Raw genomic sequence first — 19,368 nt, 5'->3', positions numbered from 1 at the left:
AGTAATAACAGATTGTATTTAGAAATAAACAATGCTATACACCTAATAAAGCAATTCCAAAGGCGGCTGTAGTCAGAATGGCCTTCTCCCATAATAAAAATGATTTAGGATAGGCCAAGTACGTGAAGCCGATTATACGATCTGTACTATAGAGGTATAAAAATAGTATAATTTATGACTCCATGATCTGTACTAAATTTTGTATTTCAATAAATGTCAAATAAATATATGCTACTATACTGTTATTATTCCACTTTAGGCCTAGCTTAGAAAATCTACAAAAAATGTTTCACAAATTAGTTGACAAACATAACGTACATGATGTCGCGAGTTTGGAATCCACTGATGACGTGATTTTGTGAATATCTCATGAATATTAATGAGCTTCCCTAAGCTGCTGAAAAACAGACTTTCCATGAATTTACCCTAAAATAAATTTTTTTTAATCTCTCGTTATTACTTCTTCATTCTGACATGTCTATATTGTTACAATATTTTTTATTTAATAAATAAACGATATTTAAAAGCAATTTTAAACCCAGAATCCCCCTCTAAGGGAGGTACCAAATGCACTAATTAGATAGGAAGGACAAACAGGCTTTTAAAAGTGCGACCGGGAGATGGCCGCTTACGAGGGCGGTGGCCATTCATGGAGGTTCAACTGTATATTGAATTAAAATGATAAAACAGTTTACTTACAATACTTGAATGTATATAAAATAATTTATCTTACCAGTTATACAATATTGTGCCAACAATGGATGTCATTTTACTCGAATCTGGATGATTTTGTTTAGCAAGTCCAAAATCAGCTTGAGAATGAAAAAAAATATATATATTCTCATTTACAAGAATATACAATTGACTTGTGTGTTCTTCAGGATTATTTTCAGTGCATTATTAAATGTTTACAAGAAAAAAGAGAACAGCATACTTACTAATAACAACTTTATCATTCTCATCCAACATGATGTTATTTGGTGTTAAGTCTCTGTGCACTATCTTTTTTTCTCGGTGCAAGTACCTCAAAGCAAGAACCATCTGAGCAAAGAAATATTCATATTAATAATTGTTATTTAAAAAACAATATTGAAATATAAAATAAATATTCTTGACACTAATGTACCGTTGTTTCTCTAATGAATGCTCTGAGAGATGAACTGTTAACACTCAAAATAGTGTAGACTTTAATAGGTATGTGAAATAAATTCTCTGAAATTATTATTGGAAACTTGTTTTTTTATTGTGAAATGCATAAAGACTATACGCCTTAAATCCAAATTTATTATTATTATTACACTAGTATCATCACACTGTGTTTATACTCTACTGTAATAATATGGATTACTACTACTATTTTCAAAATGTTCGTTTTTACCACCTCAAATGTGTACGAGATATATTACATACAAGATGTACTGTACTATTGAAAAATATAATTTGTAGGTTTGCGTCATTTATTGTAAGATTTCTGATTTAAAAATCAATTTAACAACTTCACTGGTGTTTTAAATATGTGAAGGATTTATCAAACAAGTATACAATGTAGATAAATATGTACCGAAGAAACATAGATACAGCAGTTGGAACTGCACAGTAGTTGAGCATAGTGCTATAAGAGGAGCAGAAATCTTTTCTACAAAACAATTTGATTTGATCATAATAATAAGGCGCTTAATGGACATTGCCAGACAGGTAATTCGTCAATTTGGAAAAAAATAAATAAAACTGATAACATTTCTAATGTATTTTTATACTTCCTGAGGTGGTAATATTTTCATACTTCCTACCCCAAATAGTCAATTATCTAATTAGGTTATATGCATGATATGCATATAACCTCTTGATTCTGTCAAAATCTTTATTTATTTCTTTATTTATTTATTTATTCTTTCCTTAGCACTATTTTGTCCGTGCATTATATTGGCATCAGTTTAATCTAGCTAAGTCAAGTTTTCAGAGTATATTCCTCATGGCCAGGAATCGATGTGGTTATATTTTCACGATGCGTAATCAAAAATTACGCGGTCTACGCGCGATTTTACGAAATCACGTTTGTAATCATATCTTCACAAGCATGAATCACAATTAAACAAAATTTGGTACTCATAAATTTCAGGTCATATTTCATCATATGGCAATAAAATTACGTGCGTAGCGCATATAACGCTTGCGTACTGTACGCGCGCTTAAAATGTTCAAAATTGTCAAAATTTATTTTCGATGAAATTAGAGTACGTTTCAGGCAATTTTAAGCGTTTAAAAAATTGCCATGAGTGCGCAGATTTTTGCACGCGCACTGCGCGTTAAACGTTAATGCGCACTCTTTTTGCCTGATTTCTGTTTTACAATCTTTCTTTAATAATATCATCATATTTGATTCACGTTTCAACTCGAAATTGCGTTATACGAGCACGTCAAAAGTGACTGGCTACGCACGTATAAGTTAACAAAATGGTGAAAATATGCTAAATTTTAAAATTAATATATATCGTCAGAATGCAGGGGAACACCTATTTTTTATTTCATTTTCTTGAAGTGTATGTATCATATGTATGATTTATTATCAAATTAAGAGAACAAAAGTTGATTAAGTCATCATTAATTGCATATTAAATTTAAAAAAAATAATTTCGACAATCAAACAAATTATAACATTTTCTTAGGCCAAAATAACAAACTTAACATTAACTTTCTTCCTTCAAAAGTTCATATATTAAAGTTAAAAGTATATAGTTTGACAGTGCATCATTTGTTTACATTTTAAAGATGTCATCATAGGAAAAAATTATAATTCATTGCGGTATGTAATAATCTATTTGCATCAAAGTGGTTACTGCATAGTAAATACACTGAGGAATTCTTCTACAACTTTTAGTCAGTTGTGTATGGCTCGATGGTCTGTGCTCGTGTCTATGGCATTCAAGGTACCGAGATCGAGTCTCACCTTGGGAAACGAAATAAGATTTTTTTTTATTATCCGTATTGTTTGTTCAAATTTATTTCTTAGTGTATAGATTATACACATGATTTATAATGAAATCTAGATAAAAATTAACTTATGTCTTTATTATTATGTAACAACAAATGTGGTTTATGACATTATACGCATATGGATCTTTGATCGGATTGTGATACCGGCTATGGTGTTCGCGTTAGCAAGGTCCTATCATATATTATAAATAATTAAAGATTCTGAGAAAATCAATCAATCAATATATATTTTAAAAATCAATTATCTTTATTTAAATCAATGCATATAACCTATAATTCGTCATAGTGACGAATTAAATCTAGTTCAGTTTTACTTTGTTTACCATAACCTATATAACCATATAGGTTCTGGTATTTCCATCGTGTTTAGGATCGCGAAAATGTCCATGATTTACATTCTTTGTCGCGGCTGATTTAGTATGTATATTTTTTTACACATATACATACTTGAATAAAAATATTCCATATTCTTTCTTCTGAAAAGCTATTGTTCTTTTCTTTTAAAGAGCTGAAATGCTCATACAGAGGTGCACCCTCAATCAGTTCCATCACAACATACAATTTATCATCTATAAAAAAAGGAAACATATAAATGTGCATATCAATGTTAGATTACATACATTATGTTGGGAAAAACATATTATACTACTAAATTAACACAATACATATACAACTTGTAAAACTTGTTGCTCAGAAAATAGTAAACACTCAATATGAAAAAATGTTGAATTGTTTTCTCAATACTAGCTTGATAGTAAACTTAGGCTTGACAAACTATGGTGGTAATTAATTACCTTTGGCCTTTGGTAATTCATATTACCATTATCATTTTTTTTAATCAGATTTTATTTTCGTTTTTCAAGGCCATCTTTCATGAAATTCATAGCCACTTGCCTATTATGTCTGTGTAGACGGTATTATTTTGCGCATGCATGAGAATCACACGAGTCGTGTCGAGCTCACCCCCTCATGACATATCAGCCTCTCGCAAGCGATTTTAACTTCGCTATCGTAACAATAATTTTATTTTGTTGTAATTAACTATTTAGTTGAAATGGCAAGCGAAATTGATAGTTTTGATTGGACGGTTGGAAGAATTAATGGTGTTTGAAAATGACATGGGCTGGCTAGGCCTTTTTAGTAGTAGTGACTACAGCTGGATGTGATGTGTATGTAGCCGCCCAGAGGCGAGAGCATATGCATGCTCTTCGATGTATTTTGTTGAGGTTGATAAGTTATAAAATAAAATAAAATAAAAAATAAATTATTTATTTGTGTGCTTTAGTGTCTTTCTAGACATTATTAAAATATTATTTTGTTGTTCCATGCATAGTGTGGGCTTAGTTAGGCAACACCATCTCATAATATTAGGTCTAAGGATCTTATTCCCACAATAATTAGTACTTACAGTATGTAATCAGTTAGTTTGGTATTCAAGTTTGTATCAAGGTATTTTTTACCTCCCTGGCTTATAAAAAATGTATTGATTTTATGCCATTATAAATGCAGTATAAATAAACAATTTATATGTATTTTTACCTACCTATACAGGTTTAAACAGTGCTACTATGATAATTGATGGATGGGATAAGCAAATGCATTTATTGATTGGAATGGAAAGCGTAAAATTATTAAGGTAACAAATACTGAGCATTGTCATTAAATTTTTTTTAACCAAATTTTTTTTTATTAAAGTATCTGTTGACCAAGCCTATATAATACACTATACTCAATTATTATTTGTTTCAAAGGCAGATAAACATGAATGTGATATAACGTATAGAACGTATACATTTGGTTCTTGTCCTTAATTACTGTACTTATACATTTTCATTTTTTCAGTTGAATAGACGGATGTCCATTGTACTTTCTATAGATGCTACATGGATCCTGCCTGATCATCGATACAGTATAAAATGCAAACTAAATATTTAGAAAGAAATGTGCATAATAGAATAGAATGTTTTAGCCCCGACATGCTATAGTTAGAGTCAAACTATGGTACTACCAGACATGCTATAGTTACAGTCAGACTATGGTACTACCAGAAATGCTATAGTTACAGTCAGACTATGGTACTACCAGACATGCTATAGTTACAGTCAGACTATGGTACTACCACACATGTGTACTGATGTTAGTTACAGTCAGACTATGGTACTACCACACATGTGTACATGCTATAGTTACAGTCAGACTATGGTACTACCACACATGCTATAGTTACAGTCAGACTATGGTACTACCAGACATGTGTACATGCTATAGTTACAGTAAGACTATGGTACTACCACACATGTGTACATGCTATAGTTACAGTCAGACTATGGTACTACCACACATGCTATAGTTACAGTCAGACTATGGTACTACCAGACATGTGTACATGCTATAGTTACAGTCAGACTATGGTACTACCACACATGTGTACATGCTATAGTTACAGTCAGACTATGGTACTACCACACATGCTATAGTTACAGTCAGACTATGGTACTACCAGACATGTGTACATGCTATAGTTACAGTCAGACTATGGTACTACCACACATGTGTACATGCTATAGTTACAGTCAGACTATGGTACTACCCCACATGCTATAGTTACAGTCAGACTATGGTACTACCAGACATGTGTACATGCTATAGTTACAGTCAGACTATGGTACTACCACACATGTGTACATGCTATAGTTACAGTCAGACTATGGTACTACCACACATGCTATAGTTACAGTCAGACTATGGTACTACCAGACATGTGTACATGCTATAGTTACAGTCAGACTATGGTGCTACCACACATGTGTACATGCTATAGTTACAGTCAGACTATGGTACTACCAGACATGTGTACATGCTATAGTTACAGTCAGACTATGGTACTACCACACATGTGTACATGCTATAGTTACAGTCAGACTATGGTACTACCAGACATGTGTACATGCTATAGTTACAGTCAGACTATGGTACTACCACACATGTGTACATGCTATAGTTACAGTCAAACTATGGTACTACCACACATGTGTACATGCTATAGTTACAGTCAAACTATGGTACTACCACACATGTGTACATGCTATAGTTACAGTCAGACTATGGTACTACCACACATGTGTACATGCTATAGTTACAGTCAAATTATGGTACTACCACACATGTGTACATGCTATAGTTACAGTCAAACTATGGTACTACCACACATGTGTACATGCTATAGTTACAGTCAGACTATGGTACTACCACACATGTGTACATGCTATAGTTACAGTCAAACTATGGTACTACCAGACATGTGTACTGATGTTAGTTACAGTCAGACTATGGTACTACCACACATGTGTACATGCTATAGTTACAGTCAAACTATGGTACTACCAGACATGTGTACTGATGTTAGTTACAGTCAAACTATGGTACTACCAGACATGTGTACTGATGTTAGTTACAGTCAAACTATGGTACTACCAGACATGTGTACTGATGTTAGTTACAAATATTGAAGAATCTAGTAGTGTATCATTTATAAATATCTAAATAGTGGGTTTTGGTGTAATATATAGAAAAATAAACAAATACTGTACTTCATTTTTATGTACAATGGACATTTATTAAAGAATTCATCACTTGAATATGATGGAGCTGGCTGGTGTTGATGGAATTAAAATTTATCACTTTAATCACTTCTGCCTCAAAAGTAATTTATGTCCTGTTTAAATTTTATGAAGGTTTTATACTGAAATTTAATTTGTTTATTTTTCAAGTTCTACTAGGTATTCAAATCTAGATGTTTGTGTGTTTTTTGTTAATATAAAAAGGATTCATTTTTTGAAATTTTAAAAAGCGTTCATATCCATTTTCAAAGTTTACAAAGCGAATATATCAATTAAAAACTTACTTTCTTTAAAAGTTCTGTAATACTTGACAACATTTGGATGTTTCAACTGTTCTTTGATTATACTTAGCTCACTCACTATACTCTCAATGGCCTTTTCTTTAGCTTTCTTGCCTACTGTAGGATTGATTTCCTTAAGAGCCAAAAAGTTTCCACTGCTGTTCTTCTTAACCTATGTATAACAAAAGAATTTAGTGAAATAATTTTATTATGACCCTGGAAATTGCATTGTATGTAATTGTTGGGAGGATAAGAATTGCACTGAACCACAACACTATTCATCATCTAGACACTGTACTGTTTATTGTAAGTTGTGTATAGCTAAAATAAAGGTGTTTTTGTTCTATTTCTTAAGCCACACCCATAACAAATATATTGTGCCCCATAGTTTGCAGAACATTGCTTTATATACTTAATTATATACTTCAGTGAGTGAGTGGCCGAGCGGTTAAGACAGTGGAACCGTAATTACGTAGCCATAACATCGGCATGGGTTCGAGGCTCACTCACTCCATGGTTCTGGTGGTAGAACGAGTCTTCTCGGATAAGGACTATAAACCGTAGGTTCAGTGTACACATCTAGCTCGTGTGCACTTTAAAGAACCTAGTACATTTTTCGAGAGGAGTAGGGGGTTACCCCGGTGTATTAGTACATAACAGCCACTGATCATGACTGGGCCCTGTGGGAGACCAGTCTTTGACTGAAGAGGTTACCCAGTATAAATATATATTTCAATTCAATTCAATCAATTATATAATAATTAGCCCAATTTAGAAAAATTAATGGCTTTCTGAATTAATTACCGTGAACATTTCCTATAAATGTTTACATTTTATCAATACAAATTCCTATAAAGTTTGTTTGCTGAATAACTTGACAGTTTGTTTGAATAATGTGTAATGTTGTCAAATTTATATATAGTATCCCTATTAGAAATCTAAAAAGGGCCAATCTAGGAAAAAATTAGAAAGTGTTTCTCAACTTATTTGTATTTAAATATATCCACCAAAAAAAGTTCCAGCTCATCTGGCCTGGGGAAAGTCACTATTTTGGATTTTCAAAATTGCCACCATAAAATACAGATTTTTGCTCATATATCAGCTTAGCTACATCATGTAAGGATATGATTTTGGTGGCAAAGTATATGTTTTGAGGGTCAAGGAATCCAAATACAGCATTTTAAAGTTTACTGAATGGCCACCATTTTGTTTTTCAAATAGCCACCATAAAATACAACTTCGTGATTTTAGTGGCAAAGTGTAGGTTGTGAGGGTCAAAAAATCCCAAAACAGTATTTAAAAAAATCACGTACTGGCCGCCATTTTGTTTTTAAAAATTGCCACCATACAAATACAGATTTTTGCTCATATCTCAGCTTCCACATCGTGTATGGATGTGATTTTAGTCTGTGGGTCTAGGAATTCAATTACAGCATTTTTTTAAAGTTCACTTTATGGCCACCATTTTGTTTTTCAAAATAGCTGCCATAAAGTACAGGTTTTTGCTAATTTCTTAGCTCCTATTAATAATGAACTGAGTGATATTTTGATGGTTACAGAATGATGGGTTAACTTGTTAGGCACGATTGCACAATTGGGACTTCCACCTTTAGACATAGCATCTACAGTATGCTTTCATACTTGCAGCAGCTGGTCATGGTCAATATGCCAAAAGTGGAAAGCTATATCTATACTGGAAATGCTTGAGCTGAAAGATAATTTCAAGATAAATGAGGGTTTTCTATATTGTCGTCATGTCTGAAAACTGATGGTTCTCGAATACATAATAATTTCAGCGTTAAAAAACTGGTGATTTCAAATGTACGTACAATAATACATGTCGTTTACAGGAACGAATAAATAGACACTGATTTATGTACTCAACTAAAATTAGCACCCTGGGAATTACTTCCGAAAGAGAAATTTGTCACAAAATGAGACCAATTGTTTAAGTCAAATTTAAACAAACTTAATTTGTGTTTTGTATGTAACATTAGGGGTGAGGGATGGGGAAGAGGATGGGTGCAGAGAGGAACAATTTTTAAATATATTAAATATATTCTTTATCCATTTAGTAACGAAATATTAATTGTTTTCATGTTTTACAAATAATATATCACTAAACACAGTAAAACATTGCTATGTAATACTTTGTTGAAACTATCACCGTCCTAGTCGATTGAAATAGTACAGTACATGTAACGATACATCACTGCGACGTGTATGTTTATATAATGTAAAACAATTTGTGAAAACCACCTCTATTCGGGGAAAATCATAAAATCGATTTAATCGTCAAATAAAAATTAAATTATCTAACTCAACTTTATTGGTAGGCCTAATGGTTTTCAATTGTTTCTTAGAGCCAATTCATACTTAAGTTGGTTCCTACCCTACCCACCAAAGTTGTTACAGAGTACAGTATCATAATGTTGAAGACAGGCCGATTTTCTTAAAAAAATACTATTTTGATAGATTTAATATACGTTTATACAAATGTATTGATTTGCAATGAATGGAACATTCCAAATTATTTGGTTTAACCAGACTTGCATACCTCCATGGTTTAACACAAGTAGGTAAATTTATAGACCCTTGGAGAATAAACATAAATAGTATTGTAATGCTATACAATACTGCAAATAGGTATTAACCACTTTTGATCGCCATTTGAATCAAAAGTGTGTTGGTACTGTTAGATATAATATAAACAAATATACTAATAAACTTTATTACTGTGAGGGTGGGTAGCCCCTACTTTTAGATTATAAACACATAATAATATAATACTTTATTACTGACAGTTGCTTCTCAACGTTTGTATTAATTAATAATTACAAAAATATAAACGTATTAGTGGTCTTTAAATGTACTTTACTATTTCAATCGACTATGAGACAGTGACAGTTTAAACTAAGTATTAAATCGGAAATGGTTTACTCTTTTTAGTGGTATATTATTTATAGGCCTATAAAAAAATATTTCGTTACCGAGTGGATAATAAAGAAATATAAAGAATAATTTAATAGAAGAATATATTAAAACATTGTTCCTCTTTGTACCTATCCTCATCCCCAACCCTCAACTCTAATGTTAGATACAAAACACAAATTGGGAGTCCAAATAAAAAATTTGGACTCCTTTTGTGACAAGTTTCTAGGTGCTAATTTGGGTTGACTGCATAAATCATTGTGTCTATTTTTTTCTGTAAACGACAATGTTTTATAGTCCTGCCTGTACATTTGAAATCGCCAGTTTTTTATGCTGAAATTACTACGGTATGTATTCGAGAACCATCTGTGGGCACGAACTAGATGGTACGCGAGCGAAGCGTGTTTAGAAGCTGAGGTATGAGGAAAAATCCGTAAATTTTATGGCAGCCATTTTGTTTTTTCAAAATGGTGGCCATTAGATGAACTTTACAATGCTGTATTTTGATTCCTTGACCTTTACATTTAAAAAAATTATTTTGATGAAATTGTTTCAGGCAATTTTAAGCATTTAAAGAAATTGCCATGAGTGCGCAGATTTTTGCACGCACAAACTGCGCATTAACGTTAAAACACACTATTTTTTCCAGATTTCTGTTTTACAACCTTTCTTTAGTAATCTCATATGTTATTCACTTTTCAACCATGTAAAACGAGGACATCAGTGACAGGCTACGCATATGTAAGTTAACAAAAAAATGATGAAAATATGCTACATTTTAAAATTAATATAGATCAATAGAATGCTGGGGAACACCTATTTCAAATGTCATTTTCTTAAAGTGTATGTATCATATGTATGATTTATTATGAAATTAAGAGAAAAATTACATCATCATTAATTGCATATTAAATAAGAACAATTTAATTTCAACAATCAAACAAACTATGATATTTTCTTGGACCAAAACAACAAACTTAACATTAACCTTCTTCTTTAAAATGTTCATATATTAAAAGCTGGTCAAACATATTTTTTTTTTACTTTTATTGTCCAATATTCATAAAAAAAAAATAAATTGATGTTTTACATACTACTAAACACACGTATGGAACAAGTACAAAATATAATATAAAATGGAATAAGTTTATTAAAATCGATACTAAGATGTAAAAATTGTGAGAATTGCGTTTTAATCTAATTTAAAAAAAGTCTATCTATTGCACATCTTATTATATGTTGAGCTGGGAACAAACAAATTGTGATACCAGTTCTTGATAGGATACTATGCAATTGACAGCCAGAACGCAGTAGGTTGTATTCTGCAAACAGGGGATGGACATAATACGCTTGACCAGCGTTAAAACAGAATGATCAAACTTAAATTCGAGATCATTTACAGGAACGTTTAACATTCTACTTGATTTACGCACAATTCTACATAATCTTCCTCTATCTTTTGCATTAATGCTACTACATAGGATGGCATAATAGAAAGATATAACGCTAAGAACCATTGATTTATAAAACATTATAAGGATTTTATTATCTACATTAAATGTTCTTAGTTGCCACATTAAGTGCAATTGTTGCTGACCCTTTTTAAACAATCTGTCTGTGTTTTTGCTCCACTTTAAATTCTCATAGATAATAGTCCCTAGTATTTGTAATCTTTACCTACTTCTATTATATGTTTTCGCCATTAATTACCACATCATCATGACTATAAATGTATTTTTGTTTAAAATCAATGATTAATTCTTTTGTCTTTTTTGGGTTAAGTACAAGGTCATTTTCCTCACACCATTTGATAAATAGGCAATTTCCTATAATAGTTATAAAGAGATTCAGCATCTTTAATATTACCGACTATGCAAGTGTTTTAAAATATTACATGAGTCCGTGTTATTCCTACAATCAATTGTGTACAGGATAATTCTTAATCCAGAGAATGATAGATGGGTTAAGAATTATTAATAAGTTTGGAGAGAAGGATATGAGGTTGTAAAGTATTGAAAGCCGAACTGAAGTCAATTAAAAGAAGACATGTTTTTCTTGTTGAGATGTTTGTGTATATTATGAATAAGTCTCTGTGTACCCTATATGCAAATTGCATTGTGTCCAACAACTGATCTGTGTTAGCTTTAAAATTTCTCCAGGCATTTCATAACCATAGATGATAAAGCAATAGTGTTCACACTATTTGTTTTAGAAATGGGTACAATCAGGGAGTGTTTCTAGCCGCTTTATTAGTTTAATATTCTTTACAAGTTTTACAATATCAGATTCAGAAATGGGCACCATGTCTTTTGCGTTGATAACAATGTTTTTACAGGTATCTTCTAGTTAGGTTATATGCATTAATGCATATAACCTCTTGATTCTGTCAGGATCTTTATTTATTTATTTATTTATTTATTCTTTCCTTAGCACTATTTTGTCCATGAATTATCTTGGCATCAGTTTCATCTAGCTAAGTCAATTTTTCAGAGTATATTCCTTATGGCCAGGAATCGATGTGGTTATGTTTTCATGGTGCGCAATCAATCATTACGCGGTCTACTCGCGATTTAACGAAATCACGTTTGTAATCATATCTTCACAAGCATGAATCACAATTAAACAAAATTTGGTACTCATAAATGTCAGGTCATATTTCATCATATGGCAATACAATTACGTGCGTAGCGCATATAACGCTTGCGCACGCGCGCTTAAACTGTTCAAAATTGTCAAAATTTATTTTCGATGAAATTAGAGTACGTTTCAGGCAATTTTAGGCATTTAAAAAATTGCCATGAGTGCGCTGATTTTTGCACGCGCACTGACTGCGCATTAAACGTTAATGCGCACTCTTTTTGCCCGATTTCTGTTTTACAGTCTTTCTTTAATAATATCATCATATTTGATTCACGTTTCAACTCGAAATTGCGTTATACGAGCACGTCAAAAGTGACAGGCTACGCACGTATAAGTTAACAAAATGGTGAAAATATGCTAATTTTTAAAATTAATCTATATCGTCAGAATGCTGGGGAACACCTATTTTTTATTTCATTTTCTTGAAGTGTATGTATCATATGTATGATTTATTATCAAATTAAGAGAAAAAAAGTTTATTAAGTCTTCATTAATTGCATATTAAATTTTAAAAAAATAATTTCGACAATCAAACAAATTATGACATTTTCTTAGGCCGAAATAACAAACTTAACATTAACTTTCTTTCTTAAGAAGTTCATATATTAAAGTTAAAAGTATATAGTTTGACAGTGCATCATTTTTTTACATTTTTAAAGATGTCATAATAGTAAAAAATTATAATTCATTGCGGTATGTAATCTATTTGCACCAAAGTGGTTACTGCATAGTAAATACACGGAGGAATTTTTCTACAACTTTTAGTCAGTTGTGTATGGCTCGATGGTCTGTGCTCGTGTCTATGGCATTCAAGGTACAGAGATCGAGTCTTACCTTGGGAAACGAAATAAGATTTTTTTTTTTATTATCCGTATTGTTTGTTCAAATTTATTTCTTTGTGTATAGATTATACACATGATTTATAATGAAATCTAGATAAAAAGTAACTTATGTCTTTATTATTATGTAACAACAAATGTGGTTTATGACATTATACGCATATGGATCTTTGATCGGATTGTGATAAATAATTAAAGATTCTGAGAAAATCAATCAATCAATATATCTTTTAAAAATCTATTATCTTTATTTAAATCAATGCATATAACCTATAATTCGTCATAGTGACGAATTAAATCTAGTTCCGTTTTAAAATCGTACATATCAAACCATTCAAAGAATAGATTTAGGGATTCAGATAGTTGATTTGAATTGTAGCCCCATAATAATTTACATCCACATGTTTTGTTCTCAAGTCCAACAATATTTTTTATCTCTTTCCATGTTTTTTTTAGTCTGTTTTTATTTAGTTTGTTGATATTCTGTTCTAATCTGTGTTAACATTTTTCCTTTCCTCTTTTTATAGCTAAATCAAGTTCTTTTTGTACTTTGATCTTGCGTTTATCTTTATTTATACCTTCGATGATGGTGTAATTGGGATATTGCAAATGCTGATATTTATAACAATGCATAAGTATTTTTGATGGATAAATTGTTCCAATATTAATATTGACTTTTTGAAAAAAAACTATTTTCATTTCTATTAGCCATCTACTGTACTGTAGGCCGAGGGTTGATATTCTTACCAAAGTCTATGTTTTAATTTTAATGCTGTACAATTACAAGTTACATTGACAAACTAAAGATGAGGTTTAAGGAAAACCGAAAAATTCTCCTTTTCAATAATATTACATAATTAAATATGTTTAAATTATTAAATAATACATTGTCTACATACCTTGTAGACACTTCCAAAAGCACCACTGCCTAGGTGTTCATACACCAAGTAATCTGATATAGACTGCGTTGGTTCCTTATTTTGATTTGTCTCCAAAAACCTATTAAAGATTTGTTCACGCTCTTCTTTCTAAAAGTGTATGACATCAATTAATCAATCAAATTTCAACCAAAATTAAAATAAATATAGATATAGTTTTAAATACATAAACTATATTTCTGAGATTTTTTATAATTTAATGTATTTTGTTAAAAATCATATATAAATGTCAAAATAAGTAAAAATTTAAATTGTATTATCTTAAAATATATTGGAATGGATTTAAATTACAAATAGAGTGGTTTTTACTAACAGGAAGGTTATTAAGATTCTCTACAATAGGTTTATAGTTTGACATCTCCTTTACATAATGGCCAACGTTAATGAACATCTCAAATAAATGCGGAGGAAATAACCGCTTAAAAAGCTGTCGGTTGCGCTCCATACTGAAGAGGAAACGTATTGCACGGAAAGCATGTTGCTGTAAGAAAAGGATAAAACCATATAAATAATATATATTGACAAGACACTTGTTTGTACAGTATATTTCATTTTATATAACATCTAAATAAATTCCTGTCATTTGATTGGACAACTGTGGGTCATGGTATGCAATAGTTCCTTACGATTAGATTATCCTGTAACAGTTGAGATATTGTCTCCTAAATTTTATGCATAAATATCTTACTCAGGTCCTTGACTATCAGAAGGAAATAATATTTGTTTCCAAAAGTATCAAAATAGTTTTTACTGGAAAAATATACAGTACCATTCAGAATGTACCATACCTACGAAATTCAAATGGGCGTGGTACCAAACATGTTTGACCTGAATTACCTCTAAAATAATAATAACTGATTTTAGTAGATTTTGAAAATAGAACACTCCAATAACTACAGAATCAGAAAAAATAAGTTTTGAAACTATTGCAATTTGTTTTGGGTCAATCCACAGATTGTCCGGATTAAAAATAGTAATTTCTGGTTGGTGCTGACAAACCTGCAAGTTAGTAACTGCCGAGGCTTCTGCTAATGTACAAGTTACTTGAGGAAATATGAGAACACCAATGTAATAGATGCCATTGTTCCGAACTATCTGCTGAGCATTGCTATCATTAAGAACTAACTCAGTCAATGCTGCACAGCAAGCTGAAAATTCAAACATCAATATTCTTATAAGTATCAACAATAGACTTGATTGTATACTATATGAGCCATACAATGACCACCATCAACAAAATCTTAATCATCAACAGTTTCAGTTGTTAGACATTAGGGACTTTACGAAACAGGAAGCCACAGGACGGTGCTTATGAATAATTTATGCATGAGCTTTAACAAAGTTGGCGGAGCTTAGCCTGAAATTCCGTCGTCTTAACTTTTTGAGGACAACAAAGTTGCCATTTTCCTGTTTATGGAGAACGACTAGAAATAATGTATATATAACCTTAAATATACAGTTCAAATTACACTTAAACGTGGAATTTTAAATAATATTTTAACTTCTAATTTATCGTTTAATGAAATAATTGTTGGGTTAAAATGGCTGTTAAAAGCGGCATTTGAATATGAGGCCCCTAACTAGTAAGGCTAGGCCTATGCTATATCACCAGAGCCAAGCGATTTAGAACGCTACTAGACAGAGGAGGGAGAGAGATATACTGCCGGTCGTAGTCTTCATGCAAGGGTGTGTAACTAATAAAACGGCTATGTTGACTCAGGATATTCGTCGTCCTCCCATAACCGTCGTGTTTCGTAAGTCCCTATTGTGCTTTACAGTTAGTATAATTTACCGTATTATAAAACTGACTTATCCATATTGTCCTTTTAGGTGTAAAAGTGTAAAAAGCATTAACAAATTAAAATACAGCCATGAAATTATTATAAAGAAAAAATTGGGACTTATGAGTACAGTACTTACCAGATTGTAAGGACAGAATATTTTGCAGACTAACATCATCCTATGGATAATAACGAATACCTTAATTCAATCCACAATTTGACATTTATAGGCTATATTTATAGGCTATATTTATAGGCTATAATTTATTTACATTTCAACCTCCAGTAAACGGCCACCCTCAGGACTGGGGAGGTTCTGCCGATAGAGGGCCAAAATCATGTACATGCACAATATTTTTCGGGGTTCTTAACACTAAGGGCCTCTAAATTCTCCAGATAATTGTATTTTATTATTTATGATGGTTTAGTATTATTAATGTTTTTCAGACAAATTTTAAAAAGCTCATATGAAAATGGTCAGTCAAAATCTGTGTAGTTTTCTCATCTCATCTAAAAAAAAAACAGGAATGTTTTTAAAACCATTTCGAAATAAAGCTAATAAATAAAGAACAATAAGTATCAAAATTGTATTTTTGTTGTCAAAAATCAATATGTAATTTAGCATACAAAAAATCTAATTTTTAGTTTTAAAAAAGTGGCCGCAGCTTAATGCACTAATTAGATAAGAACAAACAAACTTTGAAAGTGCGGCCATTAAAGGGAGGTGGGCGCTCACAGAGGTTCAACTGTATTTAGTTTTATACAAGCATGTCCAAATTATAGATGGTGCTAGAACATTTTAAAATATATCAAACCATATTAATCAATCAAAAGGTATTGGCATCTATAATAGTAAACAAAGGTTATTCCAGGCATGCCGAAGGATCTATATTAATATGTTTTCTTTAGAGCCTAGTAGTATATAGTAGAAGTTATTTATATTTTTTTACATTATTGGACCATTATTTTGTTCATCCAAGAAAATCAGGAAAAATGTTAGCAGGAGAGATGGCACAAAACATCTGGAGACTCCTACGATTATCACAAGAATTCAGAGGCCTGTTAATTGTTTTAAAAAAAGCTTTTCTACTATATTTACCAAATTTTGAATAAGTAAATTATTCTTTATTTTTTTAAGTCCATAAGTATATATTTTACTTTTTTGCAATAATTTTGTACCGTTATTAAATTAGTACTAGCCTAGTTAATCAGATATAGGCCTTAACTTATGGTCACCCATAACTGTATTAGCAGGATACATGAGATGATCCAACAAATAAATTGAATAAAACGAAAATCATTCTCTAGCTTTCTGGTTTATTAACTCAACTTAGTCATGAGTTAGTTAATGCAAATTGGAAAACTTTCAAAAACAAAAGCGAGATTTCACAGAACATTAAGGTGCATGAGCTTACTCATGACTAAGCTGAATTGAACAACCAGTGAAAGCATGATCATCTCCAAATTCAGGTATATGTTTATTATGTAATTGTAATGAAAAGGAAACTGTCATTTCGTATTTGAAAGGAAACAACTTGAGTACATATGATAAGTTCTCTGGTCGCGCTGTAAGCTAGCATACATGCCAAGTCTTGTGCATCTGACGTGAGGCTTATGCTTTTAGCGATCTTAGTATGTTATGCATAAGGATGTTTCAGGCCAGGAACGTTTCAGCCGTTGGCCGAAATGTTTTGTTTCAGGATTAAAAATATGTTTGGTGCCGGGGGTTGGGGTTATGGGATTGGGGGAATGGTCATAATTAGGAAATCTCAAGCCAGCAGCAACATCAAACTTAACATGTATGAGCTTGCTGTCAAGAGAAAAAATATTGTAATAGATATGAATAGAACACTTCTACATTGAAAATTTGTATTTGCCGCGGTCTTGGAACCAAAGCAAATGTGAAAGACCCTGTTTACCAATGGCTGATCAATGGCTGTTAATGAATGCATTCTTCCAATAGAGCTTGCACTAGAGATGCTTGTAGTACCTTGCAGATCACTTGTATATTTACGATCCCTATAAACAGAGAAAAGAAAGAAACTTTGATATATGACGTTAGAGTCGCACTGCGTAAGTTACACACGATTTATGAAATTTTGTGGTTGATCATAAATTCTGAACAAAAAATCATTTCTCAATGAAAATTTACAAAAGTGTATTTCATAATATAGAGTATTTTGACATGATAAAAATAGCATGCTACGCAAAAAATGACGCAAAATACGCATATTTAAGAATTTCGAAATGTGCAAAATTTATTTTTAACCAATTTTGTGAACATTTCAGGTCATTTTGAGCATTTCAAAATTGTATACATTTTTTTGCGTTCTGCACACCTTTTTTGTGCACAGCTCTTACAAAGCGTAGAAAAATGGTTTTTGTAATTGATTTTTGTTTTTTGCAAATTGCAAAATAATGACGCACTTAAACTTTTAATTTAATGCAAATTTGTGTAAAAAAAATATACCTATTTTTAATCAGTTATATAAAATTGTATTATTTTTTCTCTTTTGTTTATTTATTAATATTTTTTTATTTATTTTATTTCATCAAAAACAAAATTTGCCACTTAAAGGTATGAAACAGAAAACAGATACAATAAATAAAAACAATAAAGATGAGTAAATCTGTGAGAATGAGAAAAATTCCTCCAACCGAGATTCGAACCCAGAACCTTCTGCTTGATATGCAGATGTCCTAAACATTAGACCAAAGGCTTTCATGGTATTGTTCAAACCCGATTGGATTAGCGACTCTTTAACACTCCAGGCATTATATAATTATTTAATACACGGTTTTTATATATTTTTATATATTATTTTATCTTTTTTATTTATACAGTAAATATTTTTGTAAAATTTACATTCAATTTGGCCTTTTGCCACAATTTGTAATTTCATTTACGTGGAGTTGTTATATTAATAAAAGTGAAATATAGTCAATGTTATATTACTGGTAATAAAAAAAATGTAATATTCACAAACTTACTGTAATAGAGACAAAAGAATGGGTAAACCACCTGTGATCCTAATCTCATTACTGGTATCCATATCTTCAGCAAGCAAAACAAAGCACCATACCTACACATACATTTGATATACAAATGTATTAAATTAATATTTCAACAAAATATAATCATTTGGAAAAAATTGTGATAGATATTTGTTACAGTTATTATTTGTATTCTTATTTTTCACCATTAAATAGCAATTACAATAACACATGCTTTCATGCTAAGTCTCATTGAGGCTTTAGTAATGGCATGCCAGGAACTAGACTGTATTTCAACTTAATATTGGTAAAAATATAAATATTTTGGCACACATAGCATTTCATACTTT

The 19,368-nt window shown here is 31.3% G+C and overlaps 1 protein-coding gene across 4 annotated transcripts in view; it reads right to left on the bottom strand.

Annotated features, from left to right (window-relative positions):
* LOC140063602 (serine/threonine-protein kinase Nek10-like) overlaps window positions 1-19,368 on the bottom strand; it is a 98,840-nt gene that overhangs the window by 34,615 nt on the left and 44,857 nt on the right. For all 4 annotated transcript variants that reach the window (XM_072110013.1, XM_072110016.1, XM_072110015.1 and 1 more), the window contains exons 14-23: window positions 19,016-19,107; window positions 17,944-18,043; window positions 16,164-16,203; window positions 15,243-15,391; window positions 14,557-14,724; window positions 14,205-14,333; window positions 6,899-7,067; window positions 3,442-3,563; window positions 939-1,041; window positions 734-812 (exon numbers count right to left, since the gene is read on the bottom strand). In XM_072110013.1, the coding sequence (XP_071966114.1) occupies window positions 734-812; window positions 939-1,041; window positions 3,442-3,563; window positions 6,899-7,067; window positions 14,205-14,333; window positions 14,557-14,724; window positions 15,243-15,391; window positions 16,164-16,203; window positions 17,944-18,043; window positions 19,016-19,107 (1,151 nt within the window). The remainder of the gene's footprint in view (window positions 1-733; window positions 813-938; window positions 1,042-3,441; window positions 3,564-6,898; window positions 7,068-14,204; window positions 14,334-14,556; window positions 14,725-15,242; window positions 15,392-16,163; window positions 16,204-17,943; window positions 18,044-19,015; window positions 19,108-19,368) is intronic.

This window comes from Antedon mediterranea, chromosome 1 (genome assembly GCF_964355755.1).
Source record: "Antedon mediterranea chromosome 1, ecAntMedi1.1, whole genome shotgun sequence".
Classification (NCBI taxonomy): Eukaryota; Metazoa; Echinodermata; class Crinoidea; order Comatulida; family Antedonidae; genus Antedon; species Antedon mediterranea.
Note: the sequence above shows the minus strand (reverse complement) of the source record. Positions and strands in the feature narration are given on the sequence as shown.